The sequence below is a fragment of the Aulonocara stuartgranti genome (assembly GCF_965226115.1).
Source record: "Aulonocara stuartgranti genome assembly, chromosome: 18".
In the NCBI taxonomy this organism is placed as follows: Eukaryota; Metazoa; Chordata; class Actinopteri; order Cichliformes; family Cichlidae; genus Aulonocara; species Aulonocara stuartgranti.
The window spans coordinates 18331076-18357241 of record NC_138954.1 but is presented as its reverse complement, the minus strand read 5'-3'; the positions used below and the strand labels follow the sequence as shown (position 1 = coordinate 18357241).

Here is a 26166-nt window from a genome sequence, read left to right as displayed (position 1 = left end):
ACAGAGCGCTGAGCCGGGTTGGGCGTCAGGGGTGTCAGGGCTGAGGGGGCTGAGGGGCCAAGGTCTCCTCGCTGTGGGGGATATTAAGCCCTCTGATTAGATCTCAGGGGCCGCCCATGGCAGACGTCTCCTTTACTACAGGCCCCAGCTCATCTTTATTTTGGCAGGGTGGTGCTCTCTGCAGGCTGCACTGCACCAATACTGAGCTGTTTGTGCAGAGAGGAAAAATAAGTTTATCCTTCCCCCCCTCTTTTTCCTTTTTCCTTTATTTATTCATCTAGCTTACACGTACTGGTTCCTGCTTAATCCAAGGGTTCACAATGCAGAGGCCGATACGAGAGTTTCGAGGCAACACAAATAAGTCGGCCGCGCGAGTTGATATGGAGCCGATAACTGCGAAATTTCGGGAAAAGGCTAAGCCCGTGTGTTTTATTTGTTTTTGGTGGTAAGATGTCATAATTCTAACATCAAGCACCAGCGCAAACATGCGCAGCAACTAAACACAAAAAAAACAAATTAAACTACTGTAGTTGTCAGACTCGTGTGGATTCTAAAGCAGCGCCTCCTCTAGTTTTTTAAGTTTCTACTTCACGCTGTGACATAAGTAAAAGAAAAGTGTATACGTATACACACACGTACAGACACACACGCGCGCACACACATACACAGGACTTTCATCAGGCACACTTTCTTCTGTTTTGTTTGTCTTAAGCACATATTCCCAATCACAATTTCCACACCAGCCCTCGCTACTGCTCCTAAGGGTGCAGGCAGACACTTCTAGCTGCAGGCTCCCCCACTTCTGAAACCTGTCAAATCTGTCCTGGGAGAGTCAGCCTCTCTCTCATCATCCAGGGGCTTATGGACCTCTCTCCATTTACCCTCCCTCCCCTACACAGTTCTCTTTTCCTCCTCCACTTCCCTCCTTTCATCTCACATCCAAACTTGCCAGTTGCAACCTTCTCAGTTTCCTCTAAGTTTGTCTCCTTTTCTCTTCTATTTTGTCTCTCCTCATCCACCATCGACAACTTACTTCCCCCCCGCTCCATACTTCTGCTCCGGTCTGTTTTGTGCTAGGTTTTTTTTTTTTTTGTCCTCTCGCCATTCCCATTGGTGTGGATTGAGAGTAATCAGGTGTGTCAAAGAATGACATTCATTCTCTACCTCCCGTTGCGTTTTTCAGGTCGCATGGGGGTAGATCAAACTAAAACATGGGCATCACGGGGGGATGATCTTTTAAACAAAGAGTAACCTTGTTAATCAAGCGGACTCAATAACCCAGGAACTACTACCTCCACCACCTAGTTTGATCAAAGTTTTGCTTTCATGTTCATGTTCCAATCATTATACCTAAAATGGGAATCCTTTTAATATGCAAATATGGATTTAAAATGGTGCAAACAAAAATGGTTGATTTTAGAAAGCGTTCTCTGAAAACAAAACAGTTTTAATGACCAGAAGTAAAAAGTACTTCAGTCTATTTGGTAATACACTTAAGTATTGTTTTAAAGTGTTTCGATGTGAATATAACCGTTTCATTTACCATTATCACTTGATATCTGTATATTACAACTTTATGTATGAATCACCGGATAATCTTGTTATATGTTAATGCACTACCTTAAACTAACAGTTAAAATTAGCTCTACTTTGGACAAGTATGTTGCAACATATGTATAAGAACTCATTCATAAATGTACATAATAGCTGTTTTTTTTGTTTGTTTTTTTACCTTTTTGCAATTTTTGTACTACATTTTTCTGATAACACTGAAGTACTTTTTATTTACTTTAAAGTACTTTTGTGTGGTACTTTTTAGTAGAAAACTATTTTTTTTTACATCATTACTGCCTCAACAATGCAACAAAAGTACTAAAGTGCAAAAGTTAAATGGCTTCTATGGTTTCCATTAAGTGTCAGTAAAACACAAAGAAATATATAGAAAACATTATTTTGTTTTTTGCTGCTTAAATTTACTGGTATCTTAACTTAATATGTATGTTCTATCGATGAAAAGTTGTAATTAACTTTTTCTACTACTCTGTGTAGTGATAAAAAATCCAAAAAAGTCCATGAAATGAAGCACATAAAAAAACGAACTTAGTGCATATTATCTGACAATATACTGTAAGTAGAGTTATGTTAGGGTGTTAAACAAGTGTTTTTTCTTTACTTTATGTCAAGCTCAGCTTGAAGAGATACATTCAGCTGTTTAGCCAATCTCTCAACTGCTCCTTTTTCTCCAAGTGCTCTGACTTCAGTCTGCCTGTCCCCTGCATCCCCAACAGAGGGAGGCCTTTCTGTTCATCCCATACTCTCCACAGCCTTCCTTCCCCGCTACCATAGGCCTTCGCCCATCTGTCTGTCTGCACTGCGACCGCTGTCCTGAGGGTGTACTCTGTCTCTCCCTCCTCCCCTCTCCCTCCCAGCATCCCTCTCTCTCATGCGCCGTGATCGATATGGACGCAGAGGGAGAGGGGGGACCTGTCTGTCAAAGCCGGCGGTGGAAAATGAAGGCTCAGATGAAGGAGGCATGCTCTGTATATTAAATGCCCAGACCCCTGTGAGGGGTAGGAGGAGGAGGAGGGGGGGGGGGGTTCGGGGTGGGGAAATATCAATAGGCCTCTCCTAAAAGAGAGATAAGGCCAAAACAGCAATGAGAGAAGTGGAGCAGACTAGAGGGAGGGGAGTGGAGAGAAAGAAGGAAAAGGAAGAAGGAGCGGCGATGTGAGGGGGATCTGGAGTTAAAAAAAAAGATGTGAAAACAACTTTGAGCAACGCGCAAAATGTGAACTAATGATGTTAATTGATGTAACAAGTGAAGGAGAGACAAATTAGTTTTTGTGCAATGGGTGGATGGGGGGTTACAGGAAGCACAAGAGGGGGAAATGAGCTGAGGACCAAAAAAGTGTTAGGAAGAGTAAAGAGCTGAGATGGGAGAAAGAGTGAAGAGCTGAAGTTAACGACTTTGCAGATTTCATTATAGAGATAGTTAACCCTGTTGACACTGAAGGAGGGCGCTATCCTCTCAGGAGGAGTCCGGTCCTTCCACCTCCACGCACAGAGACAGATGAGATCATTACAGCTATCAGCACCACTGCCATCCACAATTAGCACATCTCCTTTTCTTTCCCCACTCCTCAATCCCCCATCTCCCCTCAGCTCACACTGCCTTCCCCCCTGCTCTCTTTCTTTCTCCCCCTCTCACCTCATGACACTTCTTTGGCCTTGATTTGGAGGCAATTTGACTAAATAAAAATCCACATGCAGCAAACTGCTCTTAGCTTTAGCTGGCCTGCTTGATCGACCTTTCCCAACTCATTTAGAACCCATTTGCCTTCAAAGCGAAAAAGAAAAAACATGCAAAGAAGCTTTGTTGAAAATGTAACTGTGTTAGAAAAGTTAACATAAAAAAAACTTTTAATTTATAATCTTTCCATGTGTTCACTGGGCTGATACTGCACGATACACACACGCTTGCATGCACACAAACACATGCACAATACGCACCTGTAAAGCAGACCGGGCACTTGAAGGTTCCACCCATGCCCTCAAAGCTGTGCTCAATCAGGTGGCATTGAAGCTTCGCTGGTGAGTCGAATGACTGACTGCAGAGCTTGCATTCATGGTTCAATCCTTCCTCTGTAGAGAAGAAACAACAAAAAAAAGAAAATACGCAGAAAACCATAAGAGGCGGAAGAAGCAGAGCATGAATGGCTGAGGAGTTGCAGAGATCTCACTTTGTCCTGGTCCTTTTTTCCCTCTTCCCTTTTAACATGAAATTTAAATTTAACAAATTTATAGGAACACTCTTGTGTCTGTGATTTTCATGACTCAAACAGGAAAAAAAAATATTGTGTGATCTGCTCCCATCAGGCATAAATTGGATGACCAGCTGGGGTCCTAATAGCTCAGACGAGGGCTTGCACTTTGAACATGGCGAGTGTCATCTTTTTTTCCCTTTTCTTCTCATCAACTTACATAAAAATAAATCTGCAAAGTCTAAATGGAGGAGGAAAGAGTCATATGTGCTTCGCAGACTGCGAATCAAAAATAAATCAACAATAGTCAAACAGTGCATGTCAAACGGTGCAGAGGGTCATTATCAGTTTTTCAAGGACAAAATCCCCCCCCAAATAACTGAAAAAATGCTTCTCAAACCTTACTTATATGTCCCTGATCTCGGCTCTCATCAACTCGTATAAACCCAACTCTCCTTTACAGCACGCTCACTTGCACGACAGATTATCTTCTTTGCTTTAAAAATACCCAAATGTCTATATCAACATTTGACTACCTCAACCACAGCCAATGATAGCTTAAATAAATGTCATCGTGGTAGACCTGCACATTTCTTTGCAGCACAACAATCTGCTGACTCAGACTTTTAGAGAACTGCCCATCTCCAGTGTGTCAATAAAAGGCCTATGCACTCTGCCAGACTAGTGCTCGATCAAACTCTTGCTACTGTACGGCAAAGGGGCGGGGGTGCATACCTCTGGGACTCAGCCATGGTTTATCCCCAGGTCTCTGCAGCCCAGTGCTCACCGCATAGACCCTGGGTGCCAGAAGCATGTATACATAATCCACCTAAACAGCTGTGCAGAGCTTGATTCCTGGTGGGTCCAGGTAGAGGGTTAGTTGAACATGCTTTAGGCAAATTTGGCAAACAAGTAATCTGAAAAGCAAAGCTTTCCAAGAATATGGTCACCTTGGCCACCACATTTTAAGCTATACTGGGCAATTATTTCTAAAATATTAGAGAATGAAAAAAAAAGCCTTAGCTCTAAAATGTTTTTCTGAATTTCTTAAAGCTGAAACTAGACATAAAAATAGGCAGTATCGCAGTGTTTGCACTCATCGACTGATACTGACAAATAGAGACAACTGTGACCCAATAACCCCAATATTCTGGAAAAAAAAGGAATGAAAACATCTCCTACAGTGTCAGGCTCTTTGCAGTACACTGCAGTTTTTACTATAACACATTTTTTCCATTTTTTTTCTTCTTAATCTTCTTTCATCATGCATATCCTTTAATATGATGTCTGAAACCTAAAAAAACCCAAATTAGTTGTGCATCAGCACAAGCTCACAGACAACATTCCTGTATGTCTGTCTCACAAAAGGTAAAAGCTGATCAAAGCAGCTCATGGTAGTTTGAAAGGGAAAGAGTTGATGCTGTGTTCTGCAATCATGCATTTGACAGATGAGATACTCTGTAGCCTACATGTGCATCTGAGTGTAGCAGCAGGCATCAGCGAAAGAGGGGAAGGGGAGGGGGTGTTTGCCACGAGCGCATCCACGCAGCCGTGCAAGAGGATCACTGTCCTCTTTGATCACCATTCAGTTTGCTTATCTGTGTGACGGTGTACACTAAGGTCAACCTTGCTGCAGCGTGCACAGATCTGTTCTTCTGCCATATGTGCAGCCCTCATTTGACCCTAGTGCACAATGCGGTCCCTTTGGAGACCTGGCCTGCTTCATTATGCATATAACTCTGCACCTGCCTGACTGACCTTGCATGTGTGCATGTGTGTGACTGTGTCTGTGAGCAGGTGCATCAGGTGAAAATGACAGATATAAATGAAACAGAATGTTCCCAATTTAAAGAATACAGGAGCAATTTTGTTTTTTTCTTACTGTTAGCAAATCCATGCCTTAGAATGATTTCTCTACAGGCACTTTATGTGGCCACAATGCTCACAAGGCTTTTGGCCACAAAGCTACTTATACTTGTGGAGTCAAAGTATTAATTTTCACATGATTTGTCAACATTAAGATGACGCCACTGTTGATATATAATATCTTTTAGTGTTGAGGATATGCGACTGAGAGGGAAAACGAGGTTTAAGTGAGGGCCTATCACAAGCAAATTCTGCTCCGTTAGCACCTCTAATGTAGCCTGTTTAGGGCTGGGTTTGTATTCAGCAGTGTAACAGGGGTTGAATCAGGCTGGCAGCTTGTTTCTTAGTGAGAGCCAAGGGAGAAAGTCGGCTTGCTCGCCCCTATAGCTGCCTCATTGGGCTGAGGTCACTTCCTGTTGCTCCCCCAGCCCTTCTCTTGGGCTGCCCAATCAGCATGGCCCTGCGTGAGCCCCCACCCCTCTCTATCCACCGAGCAGACTCTGGATATAGTTACAGGGCCACAGGGGACTGTCAGCCCTCTCTCTCTATCCTCATCTCTCTCCCTTTCCCTCCTCCCACTCTCTGTTTCAGAGTCTCCCGGGTGTTCTCCACTGCCACCACCCTGTCCCTCCGCACTCCTAAGAAAATCCTTTAGATGAGAACTGCTCCTGTGTCTGCTCCCTCTAAGCATCCCTGACACCAGCAAAGTAAGCCCATCTGCATATCCACAGGGCCTTGCGTTCCTGTGGCTCATGGTTTATGTATTTCACAGCTCCTTAAAACACAAACGCCTAATATCTCTCCCATGTGGAGGACAGGAGAGGGGGAGAGGAAAAAACTATTCTCAAAAAGAATGGTCTTTATTTCTCTGCGCTGTTTACTTTTTTCCCTTTTTTTTGTATCCAGGCTGAAGTTCATGTGCCGTTGAAGGTTGTTTGGGACGCTGGGGCTTGCAGGTCTCGCTTGCATAGTTTAGTGAACTCTTTATGTAACAGCGACACAGCTGCAGCATATTGAATTTTGTAAGGCAGCGGTAAAAGCGCCTGCGATTCTGATAGATGTTTTATTGTGCTTAAGAGTACAAACGCACAGCCGTCAGCTGACAGTGACTGAAACCGATGTAACTAAAGGCGCTCTAACTTTCTGACAATAATGTGTAATTAAGTATATCGCAGGGCATTGCTTAATTAAAAACTCTCCCTCAGCTTATTCCGTTCCAACGCCACCGCTTCCCTCACCACCACTGCCCCTTTCTCCCTTTAAACAATTCTGCCGAGGAGCAGTGAGAATGCGAAGGGAATTCAGGACCACTTTCAGCGTTTGACTTTGGACAAGAAAAATCTGATACTTAGATCTGCGCTCTTCTCTGGGGCATAATGAACAGTTCTCTGAAGCTCAGGCTCACAGGGGCCCGTGTTTCTCGTGTCGCCAAAGCAGATGATATTAACGGCATCAATCAAGGCACTTCTGCGCTGAAAGTAATGAGCAAACAACTGGGGGAACAAATTGGGAATATTTAGTGGTTGTTTTAAACAAGATACAGGCACAACAACCATAGTAATCACAGGGAATGCGTGAAGAATGCGTGTGTGTGTGTGTGTGTGTGTGTGTGGGGGGGGGGGGGGGGGGGGGGGGGGTCGATTTATAACTAACAGGTCAGTGCTGAGTTTCTAAGCTGCCAAACCTAGCCATAAAAACAGAAATGCCTTTTTTTACATTTATTTTCAGAACAATCTTGTTTATGAGGAATTTCACCTTTAGCAAGAGTTTGGTTTCTATTCCACCATCTGTCTCCTGCTATTCAGCCACATATTGGAGTTATATGTTAATAATCCAAGAAGATTCGGTTTTCAGCGGACTCACTGCTGTATATACAACCCACCATGGGATTGTGGATGGTAGCAGAGTAGACAGCTTCAGGCCTGTAAACAGTAGGTGGGTTTACTTCTCTCTTCTCTCCGCGGGAACTATCCATTAACAGATAATGGGAGGAAAATCAGAGTGATTAAGGCCCAGGGAATTATGGGTGAATACAAATTGACTCCACCTCTGTGTGGTGCGCTCTCTTGAGGTGGAGGCACTGCTCATAAGGAATAAACTCATTTCAGAAGTATTGCTACACCCATTAGGGCCTGGTGAATGCAGCATGTGGGGGTAGGGAGGTTGTAGGTGGGAACGCAAAGGGATGGACTCCCCCTGGACTGAAGCTGATTGGAGAACTGCCTGGGGGGAACAGCACTAATATCTATCTCCTGCCTCCACAGTTTTAGAAGGACAGAGTCAATCAAGTGCAAAATGTTTGAGATTCAAGTATAAGATTTTACTCAGGCATTGTAAAATCCCCCCAACCCCTCCACACACTCCATCAAAGACCTAATGCATTACACAAACAGTGATGGTAATGTGTTTGAGCTAGCTAATGGAATCGAGATACTGGAGAACTTACTACAATACAAAATGAAAGGTGTTGGTACTGTAGTAAGACCTGCGTGGAAAAGATATAGCCTGTGTCTGCAAGAAAGAAGTAAAAAAAAAAAAAAGATAAGCTGAGCCCCCATGTCAGGGTCCCAACGCTGGAGCGCGGCTGATGCTGCTTTCCAACCTCCAGAGGGAGAATGAGAGGTGAAGTGAGATTGTTGGCTGTGACATGTCAGTAGTGGTGACGCCCTCGCACAGCGAGAGCAAAGGATTCTGGGGGAACATGACTCTCGGAGAATGTCAGCTCTGATGCATGGCAGCTCGTTGGAGGTGCTAATCAGAGCAGGGCTAGGCTCCTGCTAGGATCAGCCACTCTGCGCCTACATTAACCGCTTCACAGCTCCCTTGGCTACCACGCCAGAGGTAGAAACACCAAACTGGCAGGTTTTTGTGTCGAGATAAACATGCGTAACGCTTGAATGGGTGTTACAAAAGGTTTAGCCGACTAGAACACCTTTTGGGTTTTACAAAACAAGAGGGATGCAAGCATAAGGACTTTTCTCCTTCTCCATAAGCACAACGAGCAGACATTTTTAGTTGAGCTATTTGCTCCGATTCCCTACACATGTATATAGCAATGTTCAGATTTTTATATATGTAAATAAAAATGTAATATATATATAGAAAAAGGCTATAATTAACAGTCATTACTGAATTATTAAGGACACCGCTTCGCTATGAATTACTACAATACATTAAACCATTTTCTACTAGAATACCTGAGGCCAGTTATGCAAAAGAGTCTGTGTGCCACTGACTACATGAACGCCAGTATTTGTGCAGAGCCTTCTGTGCTTTGTTTTATGTTTAATGACTCACCTTTATGACAACTTGACTACATAACTACATAAAAGAAAAATTGGACGGAAATTATGCAGACCTGTTGCCTCTCATCCAGGAATATATATATTATATATATATATATATTTCAAATAAGTCCAGATATCTTGGAATATCTGGTGTAGTGGCCAGAACACTGTCTATTTTTCAGTTTTTGTGCTTACGGATAATTTTAGATTTGAAACAGTGAATTGAATGTTTCACTCTTCAGTCTGCCAAAGGGAGAGTAGCTGGTAAAACCAGATGAAGCTGGCGTTTCAGCAGGATTTGGATCTGCAGTACCGTTTGAAGAATGCGCTGCCATTTTGTGTTTCCACGCTACCTGCAATTCTCGCAGCTAAAGCCCGCAATGGCTAAAACTCGGTCAAATGAACAGTGTGCAGGTCACGGAGACAGAACAGAAGAAGAAAGAAAAGGGAGAAATCCACAACAACAAAGGCAAGAGGCGAATACTTGTTAACGAATGATATGTAGGCGCTGCAGCTGCAGGCAGGTACGGAGGTCCATTGGGGACAAACAGTGCAGGCTGCTGAGATGGATTGCATGGAGTGCCGGACCCCCTGCAGCCACACAAACACCATTCTACACTGAAATGCTCTAATTTACTCTATACGTGCCTATTCTAAACTGCTGGGCTTTTTTTCTTGTTAGAAGGAAACAAAGGTCAAGTGACTATGCCCTGACTTTCCAAGGATCTTGTACTCTATGAAAGTTGCTTCGCAAAGTGAGGGAAACATTTTTTACAAAGAAGAACAGAAACACAACAGCGAGGAAAGTAAAAGTAACGTAAAAGAGCAAAAAATAAATACATGAGATGTGAATACAGACCAGACTCTCTTTCAGGTCTCGACAGAGTGAGTGGCCTGAATGTAAAAAGTTCATTATGGACACATGACCGGCTTTTTTTGGTAGCCTCACTGTGGCATTGTCGCGCCGAGGTTTGTGGGTTTATGGGGTTTGAGGTCCGCACAATGGAGCAGGGAAGGAGAGCGTTGAGCAGAGGCCCCATGGCTGGGCTCGCGGCATGGAACACTGTACAATTAGCCAGCCTCTGCGTTCTGCCGGCTTATAATTATCAGCGCTTGCCTTAATTGACTCCCTTAGCCTGCTGCAGAGGGACCCCCCCCCCCACACCCCTTTCCCCCCTGCTCGATGGAGGCCGCCAAGCGCCACGCCAGGCTCTCCAAAGTCATTTAGAAAAGCGCTCATATTTTCGACACAAAAAAGGGGGAACATTTGGTGAGAGAGAATTCATCATCAGGTGTCTAGAGGTTTTCCTTAATAGAAAAGCTGAGTCCCACTGAGTGCGCTCCATGTAGCGGCCAGCCACGCATGCTCAGGACCAGCAAGCCGCCATTCGCAGCGGGCCACAAGACATTAACATAATTTTATATAACACAGGCACCCGCACTGGAAATTTAATACATCTCAGCAAATACGAGACAGCCGTTTTGCATAATTTTTTTCCCCCTCATTCTCCACCTAGCTTTCTCTCTCCCTTCTAGCTCTATCTGTCCTCCTTCCATGTCTCTCTTCCGTCTCGTCTTCCCTCTCTCTTGCTGCCACTCTCCTTTGCCCCCACCCCCCCTGCACAACCACCCCATGGTGCTGCTCTCACTAGGAGAGGGGAAGTTCATTACCTCAGCTAAATCAGAATTAGTCCCTTCATTTTGACGGGGCGAACTTCATTAGAAAGGCCCTTCCTTAATCCAGCAGGGAGAACTGATGAATCTACATGGGGGCAATAATTTGCTTCATGCAGCACATTCAGCCACTTCCTCCACACTATCTCTCCCTTCTTTTTTCGCTGTGTTTCTGGCTTTATGTACTTTGGTCACATTTTTATTAGATCTACAAACAAAAAAAAAAACAACAATGAAAAAAAAGCAGAAAGGAAAACACCTGCATATAATTAACTAATAGTGGTGGAGATGGTGTAAAGAATGAGTTATGCTGTTTGGAATGTCCTGTCTCCCCAACAGACTTCTGGGTCTCTGGAGCAGCCACGGCTGACTTGGCTGACACTCAAATACAGACTGAGTGAGTACAGCCAAAAGCAGGCTTGGTCTGTGGGCCTGAGGTAACTGCTAAAGATGATTTTTAATGCCATGATTATGCTCCAGAGTTTTAGGATATACAAATCTTTCACGAGCATGTGATTAGAGGAAATAAAAAAAGAGAGCTGTAGAAGTATAAATATTTGCTGTTATGAAAGTGAGACTCCATCTGTCCTTTATTTTTGGTTTTCTTTTCCAAAAACCTGCACAGTTTTAAGAAGGATTTCAAAAGAGATAGGCTTCAAAAGTTGTCCAGATCCTTACAACAAACTAGAGGGCGAAGAGACGTGAATCGGGACAGACAGCCCCTGACTGCCATACCACAGCGCCTGGTGTCAAACAGATGTGCAGCTTGGCAGCTATGCTCCCCAGAAAACAGAGAGCCCATGGATTCCAGGGTGGTGCTGGAGTCTTGTTGCCCTCCCCCTTCCCCCTTCCCCCATCCTCCATCAGCCCCAACTCCCTCACACTGTGCCCCTGCAGTCGCCCTCCCTCATCACCTCCACACAGGGGTCCCCTGACTGGTAATCTCGTCCCTCGAATGTGAAATCTCCGACAGTGCTGCCCCGCACTTTTACCCCCTACCTCCACGGCTGATGGGTAAATTGGAATGGCGCACCCTGCTGGTGCAGAGAGCTCTGAACAGACAGCAGTACACTCACGCTGAGGCACCCCTCGCACGCTCCGTCTAATATAGTGGACATGCACACGCTCTCCAAGCTGCAATATCCATGCACAGACACATAAGAGTCTCACGCTCACAAAGCTTTAGGTAAATAAAAAAAGAAAACAAAAAAAGCCTCATAAAGATACACACATCGAGATGCAACCTAGGTGTGCCATGCATGATGCGTTCACCCTCATCTGCATAAAGATTGAATGTATGATAAATAAACGGAGAACTCCATAGTCAATATATGTACAAATTTAAATGCGCATCATCTGAAATGGCTCAGCTTGGGTCCTCTTACAGACACTGCATCTGACTTCTGTTACCATGGGGTCTCTATAATGTGCACAATGTAGGACAGAACACACATAACAGATAAACAGCATAAACCGCAGAGTAAATGTGCACATTGCTAGGCTCCCAGTGCGTACGATAAGCATAGCCAACTTGGTGTTTTCCGTAAGCGTACTGTAAAACATTAATAAATAGTAACAGGATAGAGGTTATTTGTTATAAAATGCAGTCGGGAATCAGAGTAAAATTTCCCACGGGGCTTGTTTAGCTGTCCAAGGCTCCCACTCTCATCTATCTGTCTATTATCTGTCTATCACTTGGTGCTCTGAAACATGTGTGGACGGTTGAGTCCACCCTCAAATCACAGGGACATCCTAAATAGTCAGTGGGACCTGAAGGGGCTAAAGATCACTGCAGCAGAAGCCACAGAGGCCTTCCTGTCAAAGGCAGTGCTTTCAGGGGGCCAGGGGTGAGGGGAAGCCAGAGGGAGCGAGCCAGAGACATGACATACATTTCATTACACTTAAACCAACTGTGGGTTCAACTCAGAGCCCTGGATTTCCAATGGCGTCTCAAAGGATGGAGTAAGTGGAGGTGTAAGAGAATGGTTTTTACAAAGAACACAATGGGTAGGTGGACAAAGGCAGGCAGCTGGACTAATTGCTTGGGGCCTTGCAGGAATATTTTTCTAAGTACTTCTGTTTAAAGCTCAATTTAGTGGCTTATGTCATGCATCTGCGAACGAAAACGGTATTTAGGATTCATATTTGTTAATGCATTTGCAATTTATCCTTTAATATTTAAATGCTTTCTGTTGTACAGTGCTTGTTTGACATTAAGGTGGCATCAAAAGCATCCGCTCTCCACCCTTGTTTTCTGTTTTCATTGCTCTCTGAAGGCTCGGTTTAATTTCTGCCCCTTAAAAGCAACCTTAGATGGGTTCGGGGCAGAAGAGGAGAGGAGAAAAACGTACTTATTCCAGCGATGACGAGAGCAGTCTTTTCAGCGAGAGCTCTCCGATCCTCGTAGAGAATACTTGTCCATTAAGACTGTCAGAGGATGCTCTCAGAAATGAGAATCCATATCTCTGGAGAGGACAGCAGGGAGCATGCTCAGATAGGGGTTAAAGGAAAACGAGCAGGATGGGCGTCCTGTAAAAAAGGCCAGTGTGGCCTAACTCTTATGGCGTCGTCACATGCAAGCACTGTAAATACATGCAAGCACTGTAAATACATGCTTGTAGTCACAGCTGCTTCATTATGGAAAATATAATTTGCAGTCTAACCTACTTTGTTTTACAAAGAAATGTCTATTTAAAATTCCTTAGAGTATCATTATAATGGCGATAGAATTACAAAACACTATTATTATTGCTCGCTTGGGGGGAGCCCCCACTCATTAAGCTTCTAAGATGTCGTGGGTTTTGATTATTCTATCAGCGTCATGCTCTTATTATAGTGACAAACTCCTGCTATTTTGTTGCCAATCTCCTTCCAGCTGTCATATCTTTTGAAAGATCAGAAAACCCTTCAAACGCACTCGTGATATATCTTCAGATTCACCAGACGTTGCTTGATTCCCCCATTGAATTTGCAGGATTAACTTGAGGAAGAAACGTCTCATATTTCTTAACTGGTTGCTATGTCTGACATCAGAGTGTATGAGATTCTAGCATACTGGTATTGTCCAGGGGAGGTAACCCTCACTCTAACCGTCAGCGCTTCACCAAGTGGGACAGAGATGATTAAAACACACCATGGCTGTGACTGACAGACTCCCCACTGCTTCCAGAAGATGACATGTCTCCAAGTCACACAGAAAAGCAACTCCTCTAATTTTAACTCTGACTATAACACCAACCCCCTCTGTCAAAATCCACAAAAACAGCCATGCTGAGATTCTTAACCACAATAAAAGTGATAACAACTAAACAGAGAAATAAGTTTAAAAACAACAATGGGGAGGGAGGAGACAAAAGGGCTGAGAAGGCGCCATTTCCCTCTGGTGCACACAAACAGCAGGAACCTGTGAGCTTGTGACAACACCTTCAAACATTTCTGTTACTTTCACAGAAATATCTGATGCTGATGCTCCAATGTGATGCTTCTGCAGCAGTCTTGTCCCAGCGCACATTCGTCTTGGCAAGCTCTTGGTTACCAAGAAGAAGAAGAAGGAAAAAAAAGGGTTAGAAAAAAAAACCCCGCTCTCCTAACTGACTGTGTTTGACATTTGTCATGACAGGAATACAGTGAGAGAAGGAAAGAGAAGAGGAGTGAGAGATGGGAGGGGAAGAGGAAAATGGAGGAGTGGCAGAGGGTGATCGATGTGTGAAATTGTATGTGTGAAAAAAATAATTCTGCATTCTCCGGGTTTGTTGCAAGTCTCGTTTTTTCATGATGAGGAGGACAGAGGGGGGTTTCCTGTTATTGTCACGTTGTGTAGAGAGCTCAGGGTCGCTGTACTAAATGATTCACAGAAAACTGAATCTTTTACATTGGCGTCAGCAATTCAGCCGGGCGCCCTTGTGGGGGAATTCTTTTTGTGTGTTTTTATTGAAGTCTGCATTGAGCGCGCCCAAAAGCTCTGACAGGGGGCCCCCGAGGGCGCTTGTCTTCACCTCCAAATCATAAGATGGAGAGACGAAGCTCCCTCTGTGCTCTAAATTATACCCCTCAACACCCCCTCTTGCACACAGACTTGCAACCCTGCCCTCCCCACCCAAAAAAATAAAACACAGAGGCAGAGAAGAAAAGCCTTCAGTAATACACTCCCAGTGGAGCGCTCCACGATCGCGCCGCGCTGCCGGAACAGCTGACAAGCTCGATGCGGTGGGTCCGTTCCCTGCGGTCTGTCAGAGTTGGTGCTACAGCATGACGGTTAGTACTTCTTCTCTGGGGACGGGCCTTCTTTGACTGCCCCTATGTGCCCCTCATATGACGGGCCCCTCCGCTGACCCATGGAAGCTCCGTGGCTTTGACCCAATTACTGTTGCGGGTAGGTAAAACTCTAGGTTAGGTGCCCCCTTTTGTCTCGTTGCCTCTCCCTTGCTCCCCGGTGATGGCGAGACCCATCTGAGGCTCCTTTCATATTCAGAGGAGGTCAGGGGGAACAAGCAGAAAGGGCAGAAGGAGGCGAGGTTGTTACAAGAGGGTTGGTGTAATTTGATCGCCGGGCACAGCTGCATAAACATGGGTATCGAGGAATTTCTGTCTACTTTATGGGATTGACTTTGCATGAATGGCCCCTATTTCCCCTCCAAAATGGGCCATTTTCCACATGTCTCAATGAATATGACAACCTCTCCAGCAATACGAGTGCAGTACCGAAACTGCAAAAACCAGCTCAGGGTAGCTTGTGCCTTTTTTCGAGCTGTGAAACTCACCCTCTCTGGCTGTCTTTGTTAAAGACCTTATCCAAGTCCTGCTGCCTGAACTGTCAAAAGCAGCCCCATCCTCTCCAAAATGCCCAAACAAAATAAACCAACAACTGCTGGCAGGGTCAGAGGGCAGCAGCTCTGGGTGCCTGGACTCTGGCGAGCCCTCTGATTGGTGGAAAGGGCAGTGAGTAAAAGGGAATCTTTTCAAAGTGAAATCTCCAGCTGATGGCTTAGAGCTCCACACCCCACAGTTTGTTTCTCTTGCTGCTGTCAGGAGTTTTGCCCGAGCCATTTGGAGGGATTAGAAAAAGTAGGGAAGGAAAAAAAAAAAAACCTCAACTGGGCAGATCGTGTGTACTGTAGGGTCTGAGTGATGGCTCCAGGACCCCTTGGAGAGTGATAAACCTTTGACCTTGACAGCCCCCTGTGGTGACCCCTGACCTCTGGCTTTTTGCCACAGACTCAGTAAGACAGGTGCAAGCAGGAGAGTGACCACAGCCTCACTGTCTTGGCCAAATTTTCCCTCATTCGACCTACAGTACCTGTCCTGGAAGTCAGCACAAACTATGTAAAGGAGTAGAAACAACTGAAGCTACGATGTAACTTAGATTTAAGCAGGAGTGCATAGAAATATTAGCAAAGTGCACACAATATGTATTACATAAACCAAAATCTTTGTGAATCAGTAAATTATTCTAAGAAAAAAAATGCTAATAGGAAAAATGGGAGGGGGGGGAATTCAGGCAAGAGTACAGAGGCTCTAAACTAAAGCCAGTTTACAAATGGAACAGTTCCATTTTGGAAAAAAAACCACTTTGTGAAATAATACATAATGTTGTGCAAGAAATCTAAGTGTGGATATTATTAAAGATGAAGCACAGTGACACGTCACACAGTTTTCTGCTGCACAGCGGGCACTAGCTCCAAGGTCGCGCCAGTCCGCGCCAGTCTTTCTGCAGATCCATTTCCTCTCCCTAGGCACTTCCCTCATGTTGTTGGCCTAGTGATTCAGTGCCTTGCATTAAGAGCAATTCACCTGCCTCCGGCGTCCCAGCGGCACAGGTCCCCTGGGGAAACCAGGTGGAGCATAAAAAAGTTCCACATATGGTAAAGTCAAGCTGCTTGGAGGCTGCCGTGTGTCTGCTGTGGGGATAGAGGCTCCTAAAAGGCCCAGCTGGTACTTGGAAAAGGGCTTCTGCATTACTACACCTCAGTGTCTGTTTGGGCTCCCCTTTGCAAAGTGTTGGCCGGTGCACATGACCAGCCATTTTAGATTTCTCCCTCTACCCCGCCTCATCCCTCGCTCCCTCCCGTCTTCCAACTGGTTCTGTATCCAATTGAACATTTGGTCCTCCACTGCTGGTTAATCAAATTCCTCCATCTGGCCCCCTTATCCCTGTGGAACACAAAAGGTGCAGCCTGAGCCCGGGTCCAAGTGCATATTGGGAGGGAGGAGGGGGGATGGAGACAGGGACTGCCTACCTAACTTACACAGCCCAGTCAACTAGATCAGGTAGAGAGCACGAGGCCAGGCCTGATCGTTTTGGGCAAACAGGAACAGCTTGGGACTAAGTATCAGAGCCCTGCTGTTCATATAGAGCTCAGGGACTGCAGTGGGTTCATATGACAGTAGGAGGGTTTTATGAGCTAATACCTCCACATACACTGTAGAATACAGAATAGAGTGGAGCCTAAGTACTACTGGCTACAACAGAAGGCAAACACTGCCCTGAAACACTCATGTTATTCAGTCTCCATGGCAGTAGAGGGCACTGCTCTTATCTAGGAACAAAGAAAAAAGAAAGAAAAGGGAAATAAAGACATTTATGTTAAAACTGCAACTTTGCTTGTTGTCTTCTCACACCGCTTCCTTGAGTTCAAAGTGTATCAGCAGCTAAGTAGCGTCTTTACTCTGATCAAAAAAGAGCTTTCTTAAGATATCACACAAAGCCAGCAGGGATCTTTTAATTCTCTAGAGAGACTATGAAGCCTTCACAAAATATCACATTAACTACACATTTATTAGAAGAGACCTTTAAAAAAGCAGTCCTGCCTCCAAAGTTAAACAGGTTTCAAAGTGCACTCACTTCCACATAAAGCTTCCCTTACAACTTTGACACACGCAGCCGATCACGACTGCTCTTTGCTCTGATTCAGGAGGAGGACCTGAGGCGAGGTGAAGAAGGGGACATAACGTGAGTCACAGATACGGAAACACATGGCATCTCAAGTGCTAGCTCTACCCTTTCATAATATCTATTGTTTGATTTCTATTCATGTCCAACCATCCTCTCCCCTGCCAGGTGGCAAAACATGTGTCAATAATTAAACTGCTTTTACATAACAGGATACAGGAACACAATGCAATTTGCTCCCCATATTTCATTGGGCCTTTATGAAAGCACATGAGAGAGTGTAATTAATCAAACCACTGGAATATGTGAACGGCAATTTCCACTTAATGGCACTTACAGGGATTGGGTCCCTTAAGCACCACGTTCTATCTACCAAACGAGCGGGCTTCATTTTCATCTTCATAGTTCAGACAATAAAATCTGTGGATGTTAAACAACACCCATTTGACATTATGAAGTCAGAAAACAACATCAGACTGGATCCGTGTAGCCATGTAGGTCTTGTGCTTTTGGACACGCACACACTGTAGCAGTCGAGTGTGCTCCGGCCAAGTTCGGGGTGACTGCGAATGACTGTTGTGCTTGGATTTCAGAAATTAATATTGTTTTTAATGATCTTGCTTTGACCTCAAACCTGAGTGTATTTTCTGTATTCACTTAACCACGGGAGGCTAACCAACTCCCAGCCTGGGACAGGAAGAGGATCATTCACTGCTTTTAGTGGCTTTCTGTGAGAAGATGGTCCTAGTCTAAATGGCACCCATGTCCCTAAAAGTGTTTCTCTCTTCCCCACCTCTCTTTCTCTCCCTCTGCCTCTCCAAAGACTCCTCTAAGTGCAGCATCTTGTTTCAGTAATTCAGCCAGGGCAGAGACAGTGGAGAGAGGAAAGTAATCGATTTCTCTCTCATTTGGTTCCTCCTAGACTTGCTGTAAGGCCTCTTAGGGGAGTTCTGGACTATTGGACAGGACAATGTTATGGGAAAGAGTGTCATTGTGTTTAAGGTCATCGTTACACCAAGGTTTCATTTTGAGTGTATTTTTATTGGTGTATGGAACCAAGTAGACAAACAAACAATGCTGCCGCCATTTCCAGGATGGCAGACATCAAGATAGGCCAGCGCTGTTCATAATGGCAACACCATTTGAATGATAGAGAGAAATATCATGCTCCACAGCAACATGATCCACTGCAGAGATATTCTCAGAAAACTGCAGCTAAGTACTAAGCTTTTAGGTCCATAGGTAAATTTGCGTCTATAAAAAGCCACTCTTGCTAAATAATTTAGAGGAAATGTCTTTACTGTATGATCACTATTTCTGCTTCATGCTTCATATCATCTTTCCAAAGGAGGAATAAAAAAAAAATGACATGGAAGAATTGGGGAGGACTTCATAGTTTCAGCAGAAACTTTAAAAAGGTCAAAACAGAGAAATTCATTATTTTTACATCTAAATAATCATCATGGTGAAAAAAATGTTGTTTTTTAACATCTTATGCATCTTTAAACTGTGAGCAGGGGTACAATTCACCTTCTCTGACCCCTTAGGGCACCTTTGCTGGGCAGTAGTAGCGAAATCTTTAGCCTCTATTCGTTGAGGCCTCATCAACAGGTCGGTAGCTGCTTTAGCCAGTCTGCATCTCTTTTGCATCTGGGGCTCTTTACAGTGTCTAATCATTCATTCTGTGTTTCAACTCCATGCCAGCCTCCTAAATTCTTAATAACAGTCGGTAACTCTCAGGTTGGGCTTCCATTCATTTACATCTGATTGAGATATTCTTGCACAAAACCAATTAAAAATGCAGTTTTACTACCTGCACCTCTTGGCATGCATTATTTTCAAAATAGAGACCAATCTCGTGTGTCATTAGAGTGCGGCAGCTGCAATATAAACAAGACAGATCTATCTATTGTTTATTACCACCTCGGGCTTTTTACCCAGAGGGCAGAATAAGAAAGGGAGGGGCAGAGGTCAGCGTAATTACCATTCACTTCTTCCTTAGAGTCAGACAGTGCTAAGACATGCATTGGCAAATTCCATGGCAGCATCGTATATCACATTACCATAAAGCCCCAAAGAGCTAACCTTTGTTCAATTCCATTTGATTCTAAGAGAGGAAAACACTGACAGCCTCATCCAGGCCCGGTGTTTCAAGAGTTCAGTTGTTTGTCTTTCAGTCTTGTGACTGTTCTTGCTAAAGATGTGCTATTCCAAAAATAACGCGTCAGGGGACACTGGGGGATCACTGAATCATCCTGGGTAGAATATCACATCATCTGGAGAGATTCAAGGTTCAGTCTCAAATTAAGCCTGAGAAAAAAAAGAGGCAGCTTGCCTTAAAAACATTACAAATTATTTATTTCCAAGCCTTTTTAAATAAACACCCTAATTTAATAATTGTATATTTTTATTCATGCCAACATCATCTATATTTCTAATCACAACAGCTTTATATTTTTCTGTGATGCCTGATACTGTGCCCTTAAAGAATTCACCTGAAAGCACTTTCCATTTCGGCTTCTGTTAACAAATAGCAAAGCACGAGCATTTGCAGCATCACCTCACTCTAATATGCTTTTTTTTGACTGAAAATACGAACACCGGTGCTGACAGAATGTGAAATACTGTTTCTGAGCAGAGGGGGCTTACTCCCAATGTCTTCAGTCATGCTTAAAGTCAATAGATCCAGTGCTTTGTAGCAGTCTTTAGGTGGCACAGAAGGACAAATGTTGCCATGGAGGATGAAAGAAATGCAAAGATGAGAAACGAGTAATAGACCACGCAGGAGAGAGAAATGCAGACGACAAAAAATAAAGAAATACAAACATAGGAACGGGCAGAAAAGGGGAAAATAGAGAAAAAGGCTGTGAGGAAAGAAAGAAAGAAAGAAAGAGAGAAAGAAAGAAAGAGAGATCTGTGAATTTCCTCTTCCTCCCCTGAGACCTCCCTTGATGCCAAGCATTCATCATCCAGCCTCTAATATCAGTTATTCTGTGGCTCCTCTGCTTACAGCAGAATTAATTTCTGCTTTAATTACTCTCATCGGCGGAATGCTGATGAAGGAGAGGGACGAGGCATTCTGGGACTCGGGCCTCATTCCACCGCTTTAATTTGAATGAATTCCACCCGGAGACGCTGGCAAACAACTGGCAGCCGAGCCCCGGGAGCCACTCTGGGACTGCGCAGAAGAGCTGCAGCCATGGCCCCCACCAACCAAGCTACCTTGTGTGTGCGTGCGCCTCTGTGTGTTTCCGTGCTTATGTGTATTATGCGGTGTGTGTGGATTGTGCGTGATTCCGAGTGCCGAAGTGAAAAGGCGTGGAGGAAGAACACACAAGATGAGGAGGAAAGGAGGGAAAAAAAACAGATTGATAGATTAAACGATGAGCGCCTGTACAATGTGTAAACGCGCTTGCAGTGTGTGAAGTTGCATGTGTTTTGCATCCAGACATAAATGTACTTGAGGATATGGGGCGAGAGAGCAGAACTTGTATGGAAAAAACAAACTGTAAATGATTTCATAGACACACGCACGCACGCACGCACGCACACAAAGATTCAGTGCAAACAGCTCTGTATGGACACAAAACATATGAAATATGAACAACACCACTGACTGCAGCCCACTGTGCAACACAAGTGTTAGTTTGAGAGCAAAAATCATTAATACTTAATTTGATTATTCTAGATATGGCACATCACACTCTCCAACAACCCCCCAGTTCATGTATCATACAAGAACTGCAAGTATAAAAGAGAGAAGCAGGAATTAACCACACGAATAGGAAAAAGGTTGCGTGTGTGAGATGCACAGTCCAGATTTGCATAATGAAAATAACTGCAGAAACGGTATAATATCACACACAGCTACGTCGGCAGTGGATGAGAGAGAGTACGGCCATAATTGACTTCTCTCCAAGCCAGCTTGGTAGTTACAGAATGTAGCATATTGGATAAGGATTGTGATTGATTATGTTGGTCTGCCATAAAGATTCGTTTGATTAAATGTAACCATGGGTTTCTTTTCCAAGTCCTAATGAAGCAGCAATTTGAAACTGAGAGACTGGAGGTGGAGCCAGTCTGGCTTGCACCATCTATCTATGGTGATGATGATATAAGGCTTCAAAACAAGAGCCAGTGCAAAATGTAAAGATTTTTTTTTAAATCCAGTTAACACAAACGTATTTGTAAAACTCTAGTTTAATGCAAACAAATTTAGTATTAGTGTAGTGCCTCTAAAATGGGCTGAAACACGATTTAATGCCACTTAAGAATTAAAGGATATAATTCCCCATATTACTATTTATTTAATATGTATATATAAGACAGGGGATGCACACAGTCACGGTCAAGCCCGAAACATAGCCCGTTCCATTACACTTTTTAACATCATCCCACATAACACAATTCATCTCCTCCAATTTTATGTTCTGAGCCATCCCTCCGCTAGTTCAGCAGAGTGCAGAAAGGGAGGTAGGTGTGACCTCCACTGACCCTGAAACCTCTGGACAGGTGGGCGGTGGCCTATGTGCACTGTCCATTTTGGCAGCAGCTCACTTCCTTCCCCCGGCAGGTAGCTCGGGCCATGATGAGCAGCTGGGTCGCAAACACTAAGCACATTAATATCTTCTTAATGATAATAATCATTATGGCATAAGCACCTTCCCCAAAGTGGGAAAGCACACGAAATGTGCCAGAGTAGCATCGTCGTTAAGGTAAAAAAAAAAAAAAAAAGACAAGAAAACCTGAGATGAAATGACTCTTTTAATGGGCAGCAACTTACAGCCACGGATAACGCAGACACTAATGTAATAATGTGATAATGAGATACACCGATGACATTAGGGAGACCAAAAACTCAATGAAACCAGTGTGAATTGCTGCATGAAATCTGCACTTGAAACTGGCTTTGACACAATTATCAAATCAGATATAGATATCGTTGCATGTTAAATACACAGCGCATATATAAAAGTGACGTTATCAGAGAGCTACATGCATGCTTTAATTAGTACAAGCTACTTCTTTATGCCTCACATGCTTTTTTTTCTGGAGTTAGTGGTGCACTTTACCACCTTGTCTCTGCATGGCTTTTGGAATCCATGCTGCATTTCCCATATACTCGCCTCATTTAATATAACTGTCAGTATTCACCTATCATAGGCCATTATCTGTCTCATCCGCGTTCATTATTGAAGCTAATGATCTGTTGTCCTCTCTGCTCCCCATTGAAGGAGGACTACATTAAAAGTCTCTTACTAACTTAATTAGTAATTATAAATGTTAAAAGATTAATCAGCGAGTGAGTGGCTTAAGGTTTACGTCTCTAGGCAGCAGTGGGACGAATGGAGAGACAAAGAGGCCATGTCGCTTCAGTGTTCACACTCCACTGTCATGCAAGAAATGGAACAAGGTATCTGTAAAAGGAAATTGGAAGTGTGACCATTTTTCTTTTTTTAAAATTCATTTTTAATGAGCATGTTTGCGTATGCAAAGAAGTATGGCAAACAACGTGCTAGCTCGTGTGTTTTTAGCCCTCGTCTTTAAGCGACAACTGTTTCAGATAAACATAGCATTTCCTTTCTATAATCTGCAAGCACCACTCTAGAAGATATAATGCTGTTACAGGAAGCAGCATTTAATATGGTAACCTATGATGCATGCGGTACTCACATTATCTCTTTCTAACAAGATGGAAATAGATCCGCTTAATTAAATCCTGGGTGTACACTAATTCCTTACTAAATCTGCACCTCTCTGACAATTCTACATCAGCAACACCGCGCACTCAAGTAAACATATAAGCACTGATATCAACATTAAACCTTAATAACGCATAAGGCTTTCATCCAGGGAGTTCCTGTGTGATTTCCATTAATGTGAGGGGAATCGCCCAGGACCATCTCCCTGTTTTCCGGAGTGTGTTGATGCTCAAGCCGGGGGGTTCGAGAGGAAAACAAAAAGGAGCGTTAGCTGTGCTTAGTTGTGGGATGGCGGAGTTGCTAAATTTCTTGTCTGAACTTGAGCCACACTCGCGAGAGAAGCTATACTTTTATTTACTTCGCCGCTTCGGTCAAAGGAGACGGAAAACACTCATATATAATGGAGACGGGGAAACATTTCGCATTTAGCTCTGCCCTCAATCCCATGGAGGAGAATTGCTGGTGCTCTGACTGTTGAAGTCTTATCACACAAGACACGCAGAGTGGGGTGATAGTGGGGAGGCTGGCGGGTGGCCTGCAGCACCTGAAACCTATTAGAGAGTTTTGGAACATTCCACAGGGTTCTTCCACTTTGGCCAGAGGGCATCATAAAGGTCCTCGCAAAGAAGGTTCATGCGACTCAGATGCTGACAAACAGCCAGCAAGGTGAAACACTAAAAACTGGATATGGGAGAGTTTGATGAAGAAAAAAAAACTGTGTTATGTTGCTGTGTTTAGGAAGAAAACATGAGTCTTTTAAAGTCCAAAATGGTCTACATTTTCTGCACTTATATTCAGAAGGAGTTTGCCTCCATAAAAGAGCTGATTAAACACATTTACTGTTGGCAAGCAAAGCGAAACTTTTGTCAACTTTTTATCAAATGGTTTGCCATCTGGATTTAAAGCAGTAGGGGCCCAATAGTGTGCTGATAGTAAAAATAAACATGCATAAACACAGACATAGCTTACTGCCAAATTTCTTGACTGCAGCCTTGCCTTTCATATATATATATATATATATATATATATATATATATATATATATATATATATATATATATATATATATGCTGTGAGGAAAGAAAGATATATATATATAGATATATATATAGATATATGTGCGTGTGTGTGTTTTAGTGGTACCAATGCCCATCACTTTGGCTGGATTTGTGTCCATGCCTCAGTGTTATGCTCACTGGGTTTAGCTCTATGGGTGTCTGTGGCCTCTCCTCTGGCCGCCCGTGTCCATTTGCTCTGCGGGTATGGCAGGCCTGAGCTGACAGATGGCCGCCCCTCTCCATTCCGCTCCAGAGTAACACAGTAACTGGTTTTTCCTCCGCCGTTGACCTTGCCACAGCCAGCCAGCAATCCAGGCTGGCACTCGGCCTGTCGAACAGGAGGGTAATGAAGTCCAGCGCTGCTCACATGATTATTAAGGCTTTGACGCTGGGGGGCCTTTCAGAACCCTATTCCCCTCCCCGCTCCTCCCCTGTCTACCATTCACACAGCCAAAGTTTGATGAGGATAGTCATTTGTTACATGGTACTTTGGAAAACCACCATTGTGGTCCATAAAGCTAAAACTTTTTTGCGGCACTCTTTTGTTCTCTGTTTGTTTTCTAAAACAAACCTCTCTACACCTATGAAGCTTGCTTAATAACAGCTTTGAGAACAACACTGGAAGCCATTTCTATTCAGCAGCATATGATAGCTACAGAATGACATTCCAAAAATACGCCAGGTAAGAGCCCCTACACAAAGTTAGGTCATATCTATCACACTACTGTTGGTGCTGACAACCTCTAAAAGCAGTGCAGTTCAGTGGTTGCACTCCACTTCATTCTCACTGCAAGTCTCCCTTACCACAAGCATCTCTAGGCACGCCTGGAACCCAGGTCCCATCAGGGCCAGAGTGGGATTTGAGAGGTGTAGGTTGCAGATCTGACCTTTACTAAGGCAGGACTGTCTGTTTGCACTTCTCCCATAAGCCCCCCTCCAGTCAGACTGCTAAGCAACCCCAGCAGACCAGGGGTGTGCATGCACCTCCGGCCTTGGTGACATCTTAGAGACCATGGGGAGGTGGAGTAATGCAGAGGTTAATTCTGATCATCCAGTATTTATGGGCTTCACTTCAGAACAAGGGTTGGCATTAACACTCTAAAGGAGACATCTCTCCTGTATATCAATAAAACATAACAGAAGGACAGGGAGAGCCTACCTTTATTCAGGTTGCCAAAGTCCTTAACTAAGCCTAGGATGGGAAAATTGGAAAAATATGCCAGTGAATGTCTTTAAATTCAAGGTATTTAAATCTAAATGCTCCTTTTGAACTACTATTAGTCCCGTACAACGATTAACTCAACAACTGAGCAGATTTCAGCCAATCACTGGCAGGAATTTGCCCCAAGTCACCATGGTGACATCAACCTACCAATTGCGATGCAGTCAGGGGCAGCAAGAGTTCGCCCGGAGTTTGTACAAACAGGCTGTATGAACTGAGAGCATCAGATATTTTCTCACATGTTGGCCTAGTCTGTGAGGTGTGGGGAAATGTCAGGAAAATCAATAGATAAGGACCACATCAGACTGAGCTTGTCTGGCCTAGCAACAGAGCATCCCCATGGTGATGTCAATTACCTCTGCTTTACAACAAAAACACCAGGAAGAGCAAAACAGTCTCTGCAATGCTGTTAAACTTTTAATACAGTCTCCTGGTTACATTGAGGAATTTGTAAAGAAAAAAAAAAGAAAGAAAAAAAAAGCCCAACTTTTTCTTGTTTTCCATCCAGACAGGTAAGTAACACAGTGGGTGCGAAAATCTTATTGATAGCTCTTTTTTATGCAGCTCGCTCTGATTTCTATTCTCCTCATGGACCCCACATTAGTCAGGGAGAGGTATAATGTAACGAGCAGTAAGGTGCGCATAATTGCATATTAGCAGCAACACACTTGGCTGCACGGGAGGTGACTATGCTAACGAACAGAGAG

At 43.9% G+C, this 26166-nt stretch overlaps 1 protein-coding gene across 5 annotated transcripts in view; it reads right to left on the bottom strand.

Annotated features, from left to right (window-relative positions):
* Positions 1–26166, bottom strand: part of LOC309693792 (zinc finger protein 521-like) — an 88769-nt gene that overhangs the window by 14318 nt on the left and 48285 nt on the right. For all 5 annotated transcript variants that reach the window (XM_082513338.1, XM_082513339.1, XM_082513335.1 and 2 more), the window contains one exon: positions 3511–3642. In XM_082513338.1, the coding sequence (XP_082369464.1) occupies positions 3511–3642 (132 nt within the window). The remainder of the gene's footprint in view (positions 1–3510; positions 3643–26166) is intronic.